The 17,005-nt window shown below is 48.6% G+C and overlaps 3 protein-coding genes across 3 annotated transcripts in view; 1 reads left to right on the plus strand and 2 right to left on the minus strand.

The window, feature by feature from the left end:
* Positions 1-1,058: 1,058 nt before the first annotated feature.
* Positions 1,059-2,706, plus strand: INSL5 (insulin like 5). The gene is made up of 2 exons (XM_074833168.1): positions 1,059-1,233; positions 2,468-2,706. Exons 1-2 carry the CDS (start codon positions 1,059-1,061, stop codon positions 2,704-2,706), a joined length of 414 nt encoding a protein of 137 aa, XP_074689269.1.
* A 69-nt stretch (positions 2,707-2,775) lies between these two features.
* DYNLT5 (dynein light chain Tctex-type family member 5) lies at positions 2,776-5,064 on the minus strand. The gene is made up of 3 exons (XM_074833169.1): positions 5,001-5,064; positions 4,749-4,873; positions 2,776-3,902 (listed from the first exon to the last, which is right to left on the minus strand). Exons 1-3 carry the CDS (start codon positions 5,035-5,037, stop codon positions 3,699-3,701), a joined length of 366 nt encoding a protein of 121 aa, XP_074689270.1. The 5' UTR covers positions 5,038-5,064; the 3' UTR covers positions 2,776-3,698.
* A 1,295-nt stretch (positions 5,065-6,359) lies between these two features.
* Positions 6,360-17,005, minus strand: part of SGIP1 (SH3GL interacting endocytic adaptor 1) — a 58,259-nt gene continuing 47,613 nt past the window's right edge. Inside the window, exons 19-25 of the mRNA XM_074831795.1 lie at positions 16,022-16,133; positions 15,469-15,624; positions 14,864-14,996; positions 14,369-14,571; positions 13,878-13,942; positions 13,114-13,278; positions 6,360-12,693 (exon numbers count right to left, since the gene is read on the minus strand). Of these exons, the coding sequence (XP_074687896.1) occupies positions 12,671-12,693; positions 13,114-13,278; positions 13,878-13,942; positions 14,369-14,571; positions 14,864-14,996; positions 15,469-15,624; positions 16,022-16,133 (857 nt within the window). The 3' untranslated portion in view covers positions 6,360-12,670. The remainder of the gene's footprint in view (positions 12,694-13,113; positions 13,279-13,877; positions 13,943-14,368; positions 14,572-14,863; positions 14,997-15,468; positions 15,625-16,021; positions 16,134-17,005) is intronic.

Consider the following 17,005-nt stretch of genomic DNA (forward strand, 5'->3'; position numbering starts at 1 on the left):
TCCCAGAGCAGAGTAACACTGCTCCACGCTGCTTTGGGGAACCCACTTCTGTCTTTCAGGTAGTACCAAGAGGAGAAGGACAGCCAGGATGCCTATCTGGAGCTCTTCTGTGTCTTGTTTAGAGCCTCTCCCTCTCTCTTCTATGCCTTTTGGGACAACGGCCATAACCACAGGCCTCGCTGCAGAAACATGTGCCGTGCAGGTGCAGTGGAGCTACTCCACTGGATCGGGTGGCTGCGAGGCGAATACCTACGGACGCGAGCTATCAAACAACTACGCTGCTCTGTACAGTTTACTACAGCTCCAATGCTCCACGTGCTGGGGGATCGTGTCCTATCACTCACCACACCAGGAATCACAGCAGGGCGTTTGCAGACTTGGAAGCTGATATTTGCCACAAAAACCCCCTCAGTACCTGATTTTCTCATGGGTGCAGCACTGGCAGGTTCCTCTGAAGCGCCCGCGGTTGCCAGCTTGACCAGGGGATGCTTGGCCAGAGAAGGTGGCAGGGATAATGAAGAGGTACGCAACTGCTGACATCACTGGAAGGAGATAACTCCATTTTAGTTTGGGATCACTCACAGAAAAAGCCCCAACATTGCTTAAACTATGGTAACGGGCACAACTGGGCAACAGGCTTGCGGTAGCACAGCTGTGTGGGAAGCACACAGAGACAAAACCCATTATCTGCAAATCATGTAATAAACACCCTTTCACTTCTGCAGAACATACACATTAATGGTATTGATCTAAGCCTGTACCCTATAAACATGTTATACTACACGTGCTCCTATAGTAAAGCTGTTACGCAGTCCTAAGGAGTCTTTAATACCTGCCCGAAATCCCAGCACAAATCCCAAAGCACTTAAAACACTACCGGAAACAAGCGATTAACTTGTTTTTAGCAAACATTAAGTCATCCTCAGAACAAGCCGTTACCCAGTGGAGCGGATGGGCCCTCAGTATAAATGAGAGGATTTCAGCCGAACTCCCCACCTTGGCCCCGCAGCTCCCTCCTGCCCTGCCGACACCCGGCCTGGACGTGGGGCGGCTGCAGAATGAGGGGTGCGGTGCTGGCGCTGGCCTCGCTGGCTCTCCTGGCCGCGGCCTGCGAAGGAAGAGGCGAAGGAACCACCGTGAAGCTCTGCGGGAGGGACTTTGTCAGAGCCGTCGTCTTCACCTGCGGCGGCTCTCGGTGGAAAAGGCATTTGACTGATTATCACTACCTGTTTGGTAAGTACTAATTAATGTGTTATGGCCTAGCTCTGAGGGGATTTGGAAGCACCCACTCACCTGTGGGCTGTACCCCAGGGCAGAGCTGTGCCCCGGCTCCTGCCACTCCCCCAAACACGAGCAGCTCTGGCATGAAGGGCTTTGCTCTGAGGCAGCCAGCGAGCTGCTGCAACTTCAGCTTGCTCAGCTGAGCTTAGTGCTACATAAAAAAACATTTAAGATCAAGGTTTCCCAAGTCAACCCAGGAACCACGAGTGAAGCCCAAGGCTGCCACTGAAAATCTCTGTGTCATGACATTTTAAATGTCAGAGACAAGTTTTTTACTGCTGATCTTCACCGCTTTCCCCACTAGAAACCAGAAACTTTATTACAACTTAAGAATATTGTAATTAAAATATGTTGAATATACACTCTGCAATTTAAGTAATTTCACATGGTGTTGTATATATTTATATTTTTAGACAGAGTCAGAAAATTCAACCATTACATGCACTGCTAGAAACCTGTACTCTGATAGCTTAAAGTAACTAGAAAACATAAATGAGGCAGATGACAGGAACAGAGGCTTTCTACACTCTCCATGCAGTAACATCTGCCTGTTTTGAAAATTCTATTGTAGCAGCAGCTTTAAACAAACATAAAAAGTGATGCCACCTGCAACACCCTACCCCAGAGTCTGTTAAAGGAGAAGAAACCCCCGCTGCTAAATTAATCAAGAGAACTACCGTACCTTTGTAAACTCCACAAGGCAGTGCCCTGATTGTACTGCAGTACTTAAAACACACGTGAATCTTGAGCGTAATTTAAGTGGGAACATCCAAAACTCTGAAAATGTGGGGTATCCGATGCCTTAACGTAGTATCTGCATTTCAGGAAACCCCCAAGCAGTTCCAGGTTAACATGCTGGTCAAGCACCACTGACACATCAAGTAATGGTTTTACTCTTCAAAGCAAATATATCAGTGTAAGACTGATAAGGCAACTACTCCTCCCAAGAACACTCTTCAATATAAATCCATAAATTCCTGGTTTTTAACATGCTAATCACAGAATGTGTGCCTTGCATATCTAATACTGCCCTGGTGGGAAGTTGGGGATTTGGTACATCAGAAACGTGGAGGATAATACTTTCAGCTCCCTGGCTGTAGGCTGGTCTGTCTTTCTAGTAAAAATAAATATAACTACTCATGATTCCATGACTTCTAATTCTTACCTTCTGATTTTTACATGACAGAGAGTGAAAATCCCCTGCCGTTCTCACAAGAAAACGGTTATGCTGACTCCTCGACATACACAGACCAGAGGCTGGAGACTGACAGCGAAGAAATCCACAACACCAAGCCTGAGACAGAGCGAGACCTGCACCGCACCAGGAAAACGTCTATGCTAAAAAAGCGTGAAGTAGCCAAGTTGCTTACCACATCCTGCTGCAGCATCGGCTGCAGTGAGAGAGAGATCAGTTCCCTGTGCTAAAAGGCAGCAGATGCTGACGAGGTTCAATGTCACAGCCTTCATGCATTAAAATAATCACGACCACAACAATTTCAGCTGTATTCTTTAATTGTAGCTTTATTCTTTGGAGTACACTAGGGAGTAAAAGCTGAATGTTAAAAGTTGCAGTGTAAACCAGCTGCAGCGACAGTTCAGGCTGGATTGTCTGGATTCCACAAAGCGTTTACAGCAGTTAAAACTTTTAGTCACAACTATTTCTTCCCATCTAACTACTGTTCTAGTTTCAGCTTTGCACATAAAATGTAATAAAATAAGCCACTTCAAACACTATGGGGCTGAGATAGTCTTCTCCAAGCAGAACTAACCACTTTCTCTGGGTCACCTTCTCTGCACTCAGGGTTTTTCTTGGGACTCTGGGGCAGGCAGGCCAGCCCCTGGCGAGCAAAGCTCTACCCTTCCCACCACAGAGCCCACCCAAGATAACTCTCGGCCCAGCAGGAAGGTCTGGAGGGATCCCTCCGTCCCCCAGGCAGGGCAAGGGGATTGCAGCATCGAGCTACGGCAGCTGGACGGGACACGGCACCCATCTGCAACGTGGTGTGTGCACGGAGCCGGGGCCACGGGGCCTGGCATAAACCTTACTGCCCACAAACGCCATTTAACGGGGATAAAAATGCTTTTGTTTTACTTTCCCAAAATCCCTCTGTGGTTTCTACTTGGGCATCATGTAGCGAGGGCAGATTCAGGGAGAAAAAAGTATTACAGGGATATTCGGTTCTAAACGCAGCTAGAACCAGGTGCAAAAAGGCATTTCACAGAGAATCACTTCCCACAGAAAGCTCTGGGAAATACAGTTATTGCATTCACTGCCAAAAAACTTCTTGTAACCACATTTCAAAACAGGTGAAAGTTGCCTTGGTCCTCCAACAACTCCAGATCAGGAGGTCCTCCACATCAGGAACAGGAAGAGTTAGTCTGAATGTTCACTTCTGCTGTGAAACTCAACTACCTACTTATTCAAAATAGACAGCATAGACATTTGCAAGAGCAAAGAGTGAAGTGTTCTTGAACACATACGATGAAAACGTATCGCTCACAGGATCCCACAGGCACCTGCTTGCGATCTGCATGCTCTGCTCATTCAGCTGCCCAATATGTGTCACCACAACAATCTTGTACCTCGGTATCATAAGGTCTTTTACCCGAGCTTTAATAACCTGCAAGAGAAAAACATGTTTAGACACAAGTGCTGAGCTCTCTTTATAGGGGATGCTCAGGCATTTGGCTTTCTGGGACAGACAAGTGCAAGCACTGCAGTACTGAGCCCTTGCAATGACAATCTTTGAACTGCAGCATCTGAAACACCTCCTGCAAACTCCCCCAGCCCCGCAGACAGGTGGCATGTACGCGACTGCGGTCGTTTCACAAGAGAACCAACACTTCCCTCTGCTAAAAACACGCACACCATCCTGCTGGACTACAGAAATGCCAGCACAGATGTTAAGGAAGGAGTTACTGTATGTGAATACCACATTCTCCTCCATGTGCTTTCAGTTACCTCATGATTACAGAGGGGAAAGAGAGAGCAGACAGTACTGCTTTTTTAATGTTGATGAGCTCTTCTGGGCCAAATTAAGTGAAAGAATAAAGGGTCAAGGTAGTCTTTTCTCAGCAGCAAGCCTGGATTTAACTGATGAGGAGCTTGCACATGCATCACTGTGCAGAATGCAGCCACTAATATAACTGGCCTGTTTTGGAAAGTTCTGATACATACTTAAAAGTTATTAATGGCATTTCTGGATGGGGTAATCACAGCATGGAGTTTTTACTGAACCGTGTGCTCGGCCACCATTGCTCGAACAAACGTCATCATTAGCTTGTATGAACCTGCACCTGTCTGAGAGCAACTCTTGATGCATATTGATGGCTTCCTCCAGCATTTGTTTTACACTTTATATTTATATTTATATTTGGGGACCTCCCCACCCCGACGGCCACCTCCCTGACACCCCGTCGAGGCGTGAGCACAAAATGGCCGCCTCGCGCCTTGAGGGCAGCGGTACCTCAGCCATGTCCTTCGCCATGTCCCTGCACCAGCCCGGCTCGTAGCGCTGCTCCCTCAGGCAGCTCCCCAGCACATCCTTCAGGATATCATCCACCGCCGCCACCGGGAAGCGTTTGGGGGGACCTGAGAGGCAGGAGGCGAGCTTAAACTCGAGTTTTTCTGAGGGAAAACCCACCGCGCTGAAGCCAGAGAGGAAGGCGCTTCGTAAGTGCCCTCAGCCCGGCCCGAAGCGCCCGGCCCTCAGACCTACCCGAGCGGGGGTCTCCGCCGGCTGCGCCGCCATGCATCCCCGCACCGTTGCTGAGGGCAGCCGGAAGGGCGGGAGGGCGGCGGCCAGCGCCGACCCGCGGCCGCCGGGAGCGGCTCCCGGCGGCCGCGGGTCGGCGCTGGCCGCCGCCCTCCCGCCAGTACGCGTTCCCGCCCAGCCCGAGCGGGTGTCGCCGGTACAGGCCGCCATTCCCCCCCCCCCCCCCCGCCTCCATGTCTCCGCAGCCTCCGCGGGTCCCTGTGGCCTCCCCACAGCTCCTTTATGCCCTCATGGCTCCAGAGAGTCCCTGCAACCTCCACAGGTCGCCATGGCTCACGTCTCCCCGGCTTCCCACATGTGTCCCGATGGCCTCCTCCACAGGTCCCCACGTCTCCATAGCCCACACCCTGGTACCATAAATTCGGTCTCAAAAGAACCCTCTAAGACTTAGTTTGAAGTTTTAGAAGGCAGGCATTCTTTATTGCAGCGCTGCATGCACAGGGGGATCCTTCTGTCTAACATGCATATACTAAAAATTTATCCTTTATATACCTTAAAGACATGAACATTTATACATTTTCCAAGAAGTCTCCACCTTTCTGCCTATTACATTTACATAATGCTGGCGTTGCAAAATTACACATACACGGGGGTCTCGGGTGGTCCTTTGGGGAGTTAGCCCCCTACTCCTTTTTCCCTTTTATGGTCATGAGTCTTTTGAGGACAATTTCTTCTTGGATGTTTCCCAGCTCTGTTCTTTCTTATCTGCCGCCTTTGAGCATTTCTGCCAGGATGTATCTATTCTCAAAGTTAGGATATTTTCTCTGTACATTTTAATCACTCAGGCCTTGTTAAATACAACATTAAACGCTGTTTGATAAAATAATTTCTTAATATTTAAGGTATTATGGATCACTAATTGTTACAGGCCTCAACTTGCAGGCACCAGCTGCTCTCAGGCATCCACAGGTGCCCGTGATCCCTTGGGATCCCTGTGGATCCCACAGGTCCCTACAGACCCCATGGATACCCACCTGTGCCTACAGCCCCCCTGTCTCCCTACAGCCCTGACATGTCCCCATGACCTCCATGGGTCCCCCTCAACACCCATGAGCTCCCACAGCCTCAGTCACTTGTGTCCCCGCAGCCCCCATGTAACCCCTCAAGCTCCATCTGTCCCCACAGTCCCTGGGGATCCCCACGTGTCCCCACATGCCAACCCCGACCTGTCCCCAGGCCGGGAAGCTGCACGTAGCTCCAGCAGCGATGGCATTTCAGACTGGGGACATGGCAGCCCCTGACACCTCTGCCCGGCTCCTCTGGGTGCTCCTGCATGTGCAAGCAAAGCTCACTCAGACAAAGTAGTGTTTTACAGTTTTCATTTATTTTCAAGGAAAAAAAAAATCACATTTAAATTGCAACTCAATTGGGTATTTAATGTAGTTCTTATGTATAGAATTAATAAACTTTGTTCTGATGTGGGGATTTATTTGTTGCAACATTATGCATGGTAAATAATTGCATATTCAAGATTTTGTGAAATGGGTGATGGGGAGAATGGAGGAGAGACATTTATAAAAAACATTATTTACAAAAATGATATCCACATAGTCGTATTCTAATCTATAAGGCAAGTAACATTTAAAATATGTTGTTTCATGATTATCTTCAACAAGTCAATACAACACATTCATATTACCAGTGGTCAAATACAAAGCTTTGCTGCAATAGTCCGTGTGCAACAAACCTGTACGTCTTTTACAGTTTTTTTTCTCTGAGAACAGTAGGTAAGCAGCAAAGTTTTCATCACAGACTAAGCAGTACCTAGGCCATCGTAGACTAAAGGTATAATATATCTCATTGCACGTTTAGGCAAAAAAGGCCAGCCATTAATTAACTTATTTAACTTAAATCTTAAAAATAGACCTGTGTATCTTAATCCACAAATATTTATAAACATTTTATACACGAGGGAGTTCATAAAATGATACAGGGCAATACGCGGGGAAATCCAATTCAGTCTGGGGTTTCCCCGGGGTTCAGAGGTGTCACGGCAAGGTTTTCCTGTGCCCTCCACCCACCAGCCCGTGCCGGAGCTTCAGACCACAACCTGACTCGATTCCTCTCTCAGACCACGACAAACATCTCCATGCTTTTTATGCCGTCAAAGCAACTGGGTGATTTCATCAACCTTAGAGCATTTTTGGGGTGGAAAACCCCTCCTGCATGGATTATGAATCCAACAGAAGGACGGCACGTCCGCTGCGATTTGCCCTCTGTTCAGAAAGAGAGGGATTTTGAACGGAGGAATAAGGTATTCTGAATGCCTTGCTAAAACCTGGTGTGTTTTGTCACATACTGCTTGGCCTGTAGTGAAGTCCTGCTTGTGTGTAAACCTTTGAAGAGCATTGTCACACTAACGCTCATGATTTTAAGAAGAATTGTCAGCAGCATTATCTGCACTCCTCCTGCAGTGATAGGGGAGTTCACACAGGAGGTGGGGAGTATTTCTGCAGATCTTTATCTCGCATTGCAGTGAAATAAGAATTAAAATATTGATGATCATAAAAACTCCCCAGCTCTGCAAGAGTTAATTTCCTTGGGAAATTGTGAGAAAAAGAAGAAAAGAAGAATTCTGGCTATGAAATGAAATCTTTGAGACAGTAATTTCTTACCATGAAAGTGCAATGTGATGATGTTATGTATTTTGGTCATGGTAAGCTTCAAAATTAAGTTTTTTAACCAAGACATTTTCACATAAAAACAATAAAAGGGTAGGGAAAGAAATCACTCCATATTCAGTGCATTGAAGTGGCTTTCTCAAGTGGATCTTGGGTGTTTGGGTAACAGACCTGTGGGCCGTATTTAAAAAAAAAAAAAAAGGTAAAATGGAGCAGGATTCCTCTGCGACACAGAACTGCACCACGTGCCTGGTGGGCCCAGGAACTGCACTGCTGCTGGAGGAGATGGGGAGCTGAGGGAGAGGTCCGAGGAGGAATGAACACTTTTAGTAAAAGGTGTTTGACTTTCTTTTAGGTCATTTAAAAAATATGTCACCTTTTCATTGCAGTCCAGCCGTTTAAAAATGCTTCTGCTGCAAGAAAGTGAAACGGTGACTCTGTACGTGGTGCTATTGCTGCAGGAATCTCTGCAGCTGCAGTTCAACAGTGACATCGCCGGCTGGTTCGAGCCATCTAGAATTAGGTAAACGAAGACAAGTATGACTTGTGGCAGCGTGGGCAGCATGGCAAGGTCTTGGCAGGGACCTTGGTAGGAAAATAATCGCCCGTGCACGAACTGACCAATTTTTATGACTGGGCACTAAACAACTACCCTGGGGCCCTGCGATCCTGTTAAAAGGAGAAGGCAGACGGGTCTCACCTGCAGGTATGCATGGCTTCAAACTGATAACTTTAAGTAGGATATTTCTCTGGTGTTCCCCACAGAGCCCAAACCCTGGGCGCTGCCGTGAGAGATGCCCCGACAGCATCCCACAGCAACACTGTGACGGTGCCTGCAGCCTGCCCGGGAAACTGCCCTTCCTCCCCATCCCCTCCCTGCCTGGCCAAAACAGGATGTCATTTTTACATAAACTTTTTTTTTCCACCCACCTACGTTTTAAAATACTAATAGATAAATCCTGAAAGGCAACACTGAAGACAAAATAAATTTAACTGAAATACCATATAACAGCACTAAAATCTTTAAGTCCAGCCTGCGTCAGGAGAAGCACGCAGATGTGTAACTTCCTCGGTACAAGATCACGCTCGTGTGACAAAGCTTTTGCGAGTGAAGCCACACACGTTCTCACTGAGAACTCACACCAGCTGGGCAGGAATAGGAATTTAATGGACAGTGGCCTCACAGCAAAAATAAGAGGAAGCTTTACAACAGGGGAGTGATATTTAAGAACAAATGCAAACACCAGATGAAAAGCTTATTATTTGGTAGTATTTCATATTATTGAGCAATTTCATAGTTACTAAGAAATACTGTTAAAGGTAGAAAATTGGTCTGAAACGTCTCCTGTGAGGAGCACCGTAAGCTGGCTGAGAATCGTCAATATTTGCAACAAACAGAAGAAGGAAAGTTGCAAACAAAAGACTTGCTGCTCCTAATATCTAAAGACCCAAGTCTGCAGGTGTCTGTGGGGAAAAACGCTCCCGCTCTGTCAGCGGGCACCTTGACCCTGCCGGCATGGGCTGCTGGCGGCTACCGGGGACCCCAGAGGAAAACCCCTCAGGGGATTTTCAGCCTCCGTGGCTGAGGACACAGTCTAAAGGGAAAGGTCCACGCGAGTAACCAAGCTAAAGCCTTTCTGTGCATGCATCATACCTATTTATTATTTTAATGCCTCCTTTATGTATCTTTTTTTTCCTCAGATAGTTAGATCTGAGTGCTGCTGAGTTAAGGGGTGCCAGTGCTGGGCGGTGCTGGAGGGCTGAGCCCCCTTTTCAGCCTCAGCCTGACTTGGCAAAAGATCTGCTGGACCACACGCTTGGAAACTGAGCGCCAACGCTTAGCTCCCAAAACGCAGGTGACACAGGCAACCAAATCGCCACCTTTTCAACTCCCTGCTGACGGGGCTGCTCTCCGCTAGCAGGCAGGGAGTACCAAACAGATGCATTCCCTGAAAATACACAGGTTTTCCTGCCTAAAAGCAGAGGAGAAGCCTGCAGAGCTTGAGTGCCCTGAATGCCACAGGGCAGCGCATCCCCAGTAGCCTCTCTGGGCTCTCACCGCTACTACAGAAGCTGGAAGTGGGATAAACATCCCTGTATGTGCCCCTATTTGGTGCTCTAAATTTAAGTTGGATACATCCCAAGCTGCTGCCCATAATCTTTTTTTCTGCTGACACCTTCTCAAAGCCAGGCAGAAAGGCCAGGCTCCTGCACTTCAGACTTAGAAAGGCAACTGTTCTGTTCCCCTCCCCACACGGGGTAACGCTGGGGTGCCACGCTTGTACAGCGTGCGAGAAGATGAACACCCAACAAAATAAGCATCTGCCTCGCTGCTCAGACATCAAACAGGGCAGGAAAAAAAACATCAACACGGACCAGCATCTCCCTGCAAGGGAGCCCAGAGGGGTGGTCGTGCTGTGAGGGAAAGTGGAGACACGCAGTTCAACGCTCCTGAGCAAACAAACACCTAGTGAACTGAAACACTACGCGAAAAATTGGCAAAAGCAGTATGCAAAAAACCTGTCCCAAACCGCTGGTTTTGGTCCTTGTGTTGCAGGCTGGGAATAGCTGTTTTGTGTCACCTGCCGGTGGCTGGAAAGGGACTGTGTCCCCACAGGGCTGCAAGTGTGCTGGCACACCGAACTCTGGTCTGCCAGCCAATTCACCCCAGAAAGGGTGCAGGACTTCCTCATGTTTCTACCCAGGCCACGGGGGCTGTATACCAGCACCACCATGCGCCCAGGAAATACGACCTCCGTTTTGTGGGACAGCACAAATGGGACAAGCTTGGGAGCTTTGGGTTATGGGTTTTTTTGTTTAAAAAGCATTTAAAAACCCAATGCTAATGTAAACACCTTGTCTTTCAAATGAAATATAAAGTAAAATATCTATGTTCTGGTAATATTTACATTATAAAATCCTTATTTTCAGGACTACAACATAGATCTCTTTTGGAAGCATGAGTTTATAACAATTGTACACAGCATGAACCAATTATGCAAAAACTGATTCTTAGATTTTGCCCCGTATTCCTATGTCAGAAAGGGGTAGGCTACACAGTTTATACATATTTCCATTTCAGGGGAAAAATTATTAATGTAGTTGAACACTCCATCCAGGAGTACTTGATTTCAAAAACTGCAAAGATTTATGAAGCTGCATAACTGAATTGTGCTTTATCTTCTGTGTTGGTACCTTTTGTGAGCATGCACACAACTCAACGACCCTATCATACATATCTCAGTCTGGGAGTCATCTCAGAACTGAAATATCTTCAAATTTCCTTATTTTCTTTTAAGATGGGCATGGATTTCTGTTTCCTTACGTCACTCCAAACTGCTCTGTGAGCAAGCACTTCCCAACATGCACAGTCTGTTTTCTAACGCAAATGCACGAGCCTAATCCTGGCAACATTTGTGACTGTAAAATTAGCACTATTTGTCATCTCACTCATTTCTAGAGTCCCCAGCACCCCGTTCAGCATATGATCCTATACTTCTCTGCATCTGAACAGCAACTGCAATTAATTTCAAAAAGATCCCTTCTTTTTTCCTCATATCACCAAATTCTCCCACTAAAACAAGTTCTCTATCTTGGCAGATTCCACCCCGTTAGTGCTGTGGACGCTATCACCATGTTGCCAGCAGTAGGCTGAGACTAACATCAACTAGAAATCAAACGCTGCACAGGCGATGCACGGAGAGGAGCAGCACGCAGTGCCCAGCTGGCTCAGGGAAAACACAGAGGGACAGTTTTTTCCCCCTCAGGCTCCTGTTTAGCACTTCTGTGGGTTTTCCCATCTCCACGAGATAGCTGCTTGTTTTCGGCAGCCCCCCTGTGCTGTTCCTGCTCCCCAGTCCCCCGCCAGCGCCGGGCATCCCACCAAGGGTCAGGCTCAGGCTGCATTTTTTTTCCAGTGTTTGTACATAAATACTTTCCTGCCTAGGTGGTAAAATGGAAAGGCATTGGGGGGGGGGAGGGGGGGGGCTGCATGTCTTTAAAGCATTTTCTAAACCCGTGGGGCTTTCAAAAATGGGGAAAAGAACCAGAAGAAGCAAGCAAAGGAATGTAGAAACAACCCAAAATCTGGAGACTGCTCGGAAAATGCGTCCTTAAAAACAGCAGTAACATTTCTGGACAGTGCTGTGAGCTCAGATTTACTACCCAGCCTCTTTGCCTGCTAATCTCCTTATCTGCATCACTGCAAAATGTAAGGACATGGGGCAAAGAGAAGCTCTCGTCACCTGTGCACCCACTGCTGGGACTCCTGACGGTTACTCTGCAGCTGTAAGAGAACACGGGCATGTTCACGGAGGCTTCTTGGAATTTGAACTAAATACTCTTTGTAGAAGTGACATTTTTTCCTGCATTTTGCTGGGAGACTGTATTAGGAACCTCCACATTTACAGCAATATTTTTCTGGAGTTAAACCAGCTAAACCTGAAGATAGAGCTTTTTATTCATCACCGTGAGACATACTAAGGACTGAAGAAAAAGTAAATCAGCATGTCGGTTCTGCTTAACTCTTTTTTATGAGGCACCCCCTTCATAACAGCTATCCATATTGTATTTAAATCGTATATATTGACAAAATGTAATCTACCTCTGTAAGCATTGTGCCATTCAACAGTACTACTATTAAATTTATATACCACAGTTTAAATTACATCCATTTCATGAATGGTAAAATGCTAAAACTCAAGTGTCTAACTGCCAAAATACAGCCTTACTGGAATGAGTACAATTTACAAATACAATAATTACATTTTAAAACCATTAACAATGTTACATCTAGAAGTAAATACTGTAGGACTGGTCAAGACGGTGTTTTCCAAGGAAAAAAAATGCTGAAAGTTGTCAACACTTCCAGCAGAAATGTCCCGAGTGCAGGATTTAGTTCATTTTCCTTAAACTGTAATTAAAACCCGTTCCACGCACAGCAGTCCTTGGGTATTTTCCATATTATTTTCCATAGACTTGCATAAGCTTCCATCAGTTATCGGCCAAGTATTTACCTAGAAATGGGATCAGACATCAGCTGCGGGGAGGGAGCAGCCCCGATTCCCAATAAAAATACAAATACTTGTATTTTTATGCAGCAATGGGTCAAAAGAAAAAATACTTGTCTTTCTCTGTAGCAGTGGGGCAAAAGCTCTTCCTGGAGATCCCCAGACCTTGCCTTTCCCGCAGGACCCACGCACAGAAAAGAGCCCATGACATTCAAGGCTCTTGTTAGCAGCAGGAGGATTTATTTCATGCAAGGGAGCTTTGCTCCTCTGCTACCGGCTAGCCCCTCACCCCGTGCTGCAGCGGGACCTCTGGGCTCGAACAGCCAACAAATACAGAGCAAGGGCAGTGCCAGGTGTGCCAGCGCAGCCGGAGGGGACTGTCGGGGCCACTGCCATCCCGAGAGGAGCCGCCGGCGAGGCACCTACCTGCTGCAAACCTCTTCTTGATGAGGGAGAAGCGGTACCCAGCGCCCACGAGCTCAATGTCGCAGCTGGACAGCGTGCTCCCCTCGCTGGTGAATTGCACAGCCAGGGGGGCCGGGGTGCTCGGCCCCTCTGAGAGCTGGAATCGGGCCAGGAGAGACCCCACACCTGCGATTTAAAAGTCCCGCACGAGACCCTTACAAGCCCGAAGAGGCACGTCGCGCATCCTAGGGCCAGGTTTGCCAGCAAAGGCAAGGAAATGCCCAAAGCGCTTCAAGCGAAGCCCTCTCCCACTGTTGTCCCCGAGCCAGCAGCACCCCTGGGGTGAGACCAGAGGCAAACCCCCTCACCCTCCCAGCAGATTTTTACTTTTCAGACAGCCCAGCGATACAAAGCAGCTGAGCTGGGTGGGTTGCGTGTGGAGAAGCAACCCACGGGAGGCTGTGGTACCCGCAACGGGGATCCAATGTACGCCCTCAGCCTTCAAACGCAGTGAGGGTCAATGAAGCTAAGGACTTGATGAACAACCGCATCCAAACCCAGGGTGTTAATACCCTTCCTCCATGATGGCACAGTGATTGGCAAAGAGGTATCAGTGGCACAGATCCCCACTTTTCAAACCTCTTCACCCCTAGCTTTAAATAGCACCCTCCCCCAGCAAGCGCCAGTGGGAATCTGTGTGTCTGGACTTGTGTGCAGGCATGATAAATGGGTCAGTGTCCGATTTAAGTATTCAGAGTTAATAACATGCACATTTGCAAGATTACCTCCGTTTTCTGACTTCTGAGAGATATCAGGGATCTTCCACAATATCCTTTGCTGTTCGGCATTCCTAAAAACACACGAAGAAGAGCATTTCTGTAGGAAACGAGAAATTACGAAGGAGTCATTTGAATTTTGCTAAAGGCTCTGTGGGCTGAGGGGGAAGCTCTGGTGCTGCTCTCCAGAGCTGCAATTCTGGGAGCTCAGCCCCAGATAAAAGTAGCCAAAACACGAAATAAGGGTTGTTATTCTACTGCCTGCGTGCATGGGTTCAGCTCTGACTGCTTGTGGGAATGGCAAGGAAAAAAAAAAAAAGATCAGAGTGGGGTTGCGCATTTACTCCTGCAAGAGGAGGACAGATTTGGGCCCCCAGCTCCTGCCTGCAGACACCTCCCAGGGCAATCCCCCTCCTGCAGCCAGCAGGCAGGATGGCTCTTTTAGGCAGGGACATGGCAGAGGCAGCAAACGAGCTCTTTGTCGGGTGAGCAGTTCCTACCAGACAGCAGGAGGAAGCACAGCTTGAAGTTTGGTTACTCCTCCGTCGACAGGGACGAGGAACTGGACGTTGTTTAGAGCTACTGGTGTGGTCATTGCTTCTGTATTGTATTTGTAGTCAATGCGGAGGTCAGTGCTTGCAGGGTCACACCGCCAGCTCACTGCAAGGTTTAATGGAGTAGACTGAATACCCTGGGCAGATACCTTCCAAAATGACAGAAAAAACATTTAGTTTCCATAGGGGTGAAGGGAGAAATCCCATTTTACAGACACGGTCATTGCATTTGGTTTCAGAGGAGACAATACCTTGTATTCTCATAGAAAGTTTGTACTGGGCTCAAAATCAGGCAATTTAGTGACGTACAGAAGGGACTAGCGGGATAGCATGCCCTCAACTCACGTAATCTCCGCTCTGCACTAGGGAAATACCATCTTTTACATCTATAAGTTAAGCACAGACTTACACCACGGTTTTATCTTACAAAAAGCTCCGTACCTGGTATTTGAGCATATCCACATTGTAATAGGTGGCTTGTGGTTTCTGTTCCGATACCTTCTTTAGGTGAGTCATCAGATTTGGCATGTTGACCCAGAACTCCTTCGTGCTGGCGTCACTCTGCGTGTTGTCGCTGCACAGAGGGAGAATTAACCCTTCACGTAAGCCGCCTCGGTGGAACAAAGCTTTTCAACAACGCACGCAGGGCAGCAGCGCCAGCTGCCAGCTGGGATCACATTTAATCCCACATTTATAGAAATATTGCCTCCCTCCCGCACATCTCTGCCTTGTCCTCAGATATCTCCAGGGAGGCATGGCAGATACAACCTGTAGGTCATCTCAGTTTGCAAAAAAGGAGGTCTAATGAGCAGAGTGAGGCACAAAAACCAAGCAAACCCCATAAAAGCAATTGCTCCTCTCTCCTGATGCGCTTCCACCTGGCAAAGGGGCTGCTCTCAGAGGGAGTGCTCCAGCAAATATTTAAGGGCTTGAGAGTTTCCTTCCCCAAATCAGGGCGTACTTCGGGCCGTGTGCTTTTGCAAAGCACCCCATTTTTCTGGCAAAAAATCCTCTTCCTTTGGGATGCTGGTGAGGCAGGGGCTTACCAGCAGAGGAGCTGGGGGTTTGGCAGGACGTGCTCCAGCCTGTTGTAGTTCAGCACGCGGAAGGTGAGCACCGCCGGAGCGGGGTTGTTGGCAAAGTGTCGGGTGATGCCCGCTGGAAACGACAGCACCATCTCCCCCGTGATCTTCACGATACACCTGTGGCGCCGGACACAGAGACCGAGGGGGGGAGGAAACGGGGGGCTCAAAATGCAGCAGGAGGGGAGGGTTTGCCCCCCACTTCCCACCCACTGTGCCAGGGTATTAAGCTTCTTGCTATCCTAAACCAGAGCGAGCTGAGATAGCAGCAAAGGCTGGCAGCCTGCTGGGGATGGGGACTGATGCTTGTGGGGACGCCCCAGGAGCATCCTGACCCTGTACCCTGCCAGGCGCAGTGCACTGGCACCCCAGCACGTGCGTGTGCGGAGCCCAGAGCCCATCCTTTCCTCCCTCCCCATCCATCCAGATGCTCACCAAAGCCTCCACAGCACCCCAAGCCTGTCCTGAGCCCTGGACCGCCCGTATCCACACCCAGACCCCGTTGGTCAGCACCTACTTGTTCGGGTCGGCCCCTTTGAAGTACGCGTTGACAGTTTCTGTGAAGGCGGCGGCGACAGGCAGGGTGTCCTGTGCCCCCATGGTGAGGGGGCTGGGTCCCCGCGACGAGCCTGCAACAGAGCAAAAACCTCCATTTCTTACGTGCAGAGCGAAACAGCACCGCTCCCCCCCTGGGTTGCGGCAAGGGAGTGCTCACCAAGAACCCCAGCCTAGCTTTATGGGCAAATATTAAGAAAAAATCCCCCAGGCTTTGGATGAGGCTTTAAAAACATTTAAAAATTATTTTTTTCCCTCCCCTGCAAAAGCAAGCAAAGAAAATAATGGAGGAGCCCCGGCCACGAGCAGCATGCGGGGGCAGCAGTACCCCCCCGGCACGGCTCCGGAGGGGCTGCACACGGCAGGCTTTGCATGACAGTTTTTACAGTAGGTTTTTGGGCCCTGTCAAGAGGGGCTGGGGAGGTTCGTTGTCCCTTGGCTGGATAGCTGAGGCTGCCTGAGGGAAAGCTGACGCTGCCTCAATTCCTGCCTGCGGGAACCCCAATCTGTGGGGATCCCTGACACACTCCCCTCTCCTGCCCGGCGTGCCTGGCAAACCCCCCCGCCACAGCTGCTCACCCCACAAAGCCTGTGGTACGCTACAGCAAATCTGCAAATCGTCAGAAATCTGGAACTATGGAGAATGCGGGACTCTGGCTGCAAATCTAGAATGCTCAATCCACGGGCTATTTAGGTGATTGAAAAAAAAAAAAGGGAAATTTTGCTTTGGTCATGCTGTGCGTCCATGGACGCTAGCCAGTCTCTAAAATAATTCAGCCCTGCATGATCACACGCAGGTTTCCTTGGCTGGCCAGGAAAGCCTGTGTCCAAAAAACATTTGAGGATGAAAGCATCACCGCAAACGTACACCAGAAGCCCCGGGCATGCTGGAAACCCTGCGTGGTGAACAATGTCCCACTCCTCGCGCCTGCCACCAAGAGGAGAG

Source organism: Strix aluco, chromosome 8 (genome assembly GCF_031877795.1).
Source record: "Strix aluco isolate bStrAlu1 chromosome 8, bStrAlu1.hap1, whole genome shotgun sequence".
NCBI classification, from domain to species: domain Eukaryota; kingdom Metazoa; phylum Chordata; class Aves; order Strigiformes; family Strigidae; genus Strix; species Strix aluco.

What these genes read in the sequence shown, in the direction of transcription:
- INSL5 (XM_074833168.1), top strand. Translation starts at nt 1,059, where the DNA reads ATGAGGGGTGCGGTGCTGGCGCTGGCCTCGCTGGCTCTCCTGGCCGCG. An exon ending in TGATTATCACTACCTGTTTG is followed by an intron (nt 1,234 to 2,467) that starts GTAAGTACTAAT and finishes TTTACATGACAG; the next exon opens with AGAGTGAAAATCCCCTGCCG.
- DYNLT5 (XM_074833169.1), bottom strand. Translation starts at nt 5,037, where the DNA reads ATGCATGGCGGCGCAGCCGGCGGAGACCCCCGCTCGG. An exon ending in CGGCGGAGACCCCCGCTCGG is followed by an intron (nt 4,874 to 5,000) that starts GTAGGTCTGAGG and finishes CCTGCCTCTCAG; the next exon opens with GTCCCCCCAAACGCTTCCCG. An exon ending in TGGCGAAGGACATGGCTGAG is followed by an intron (nt 3,903 to 4,748) that starts GTACCGCTGCCC and finishes TTTCTCTTGCAG; the next exon opens with GTTATTAAAGCTCGGGTAAA.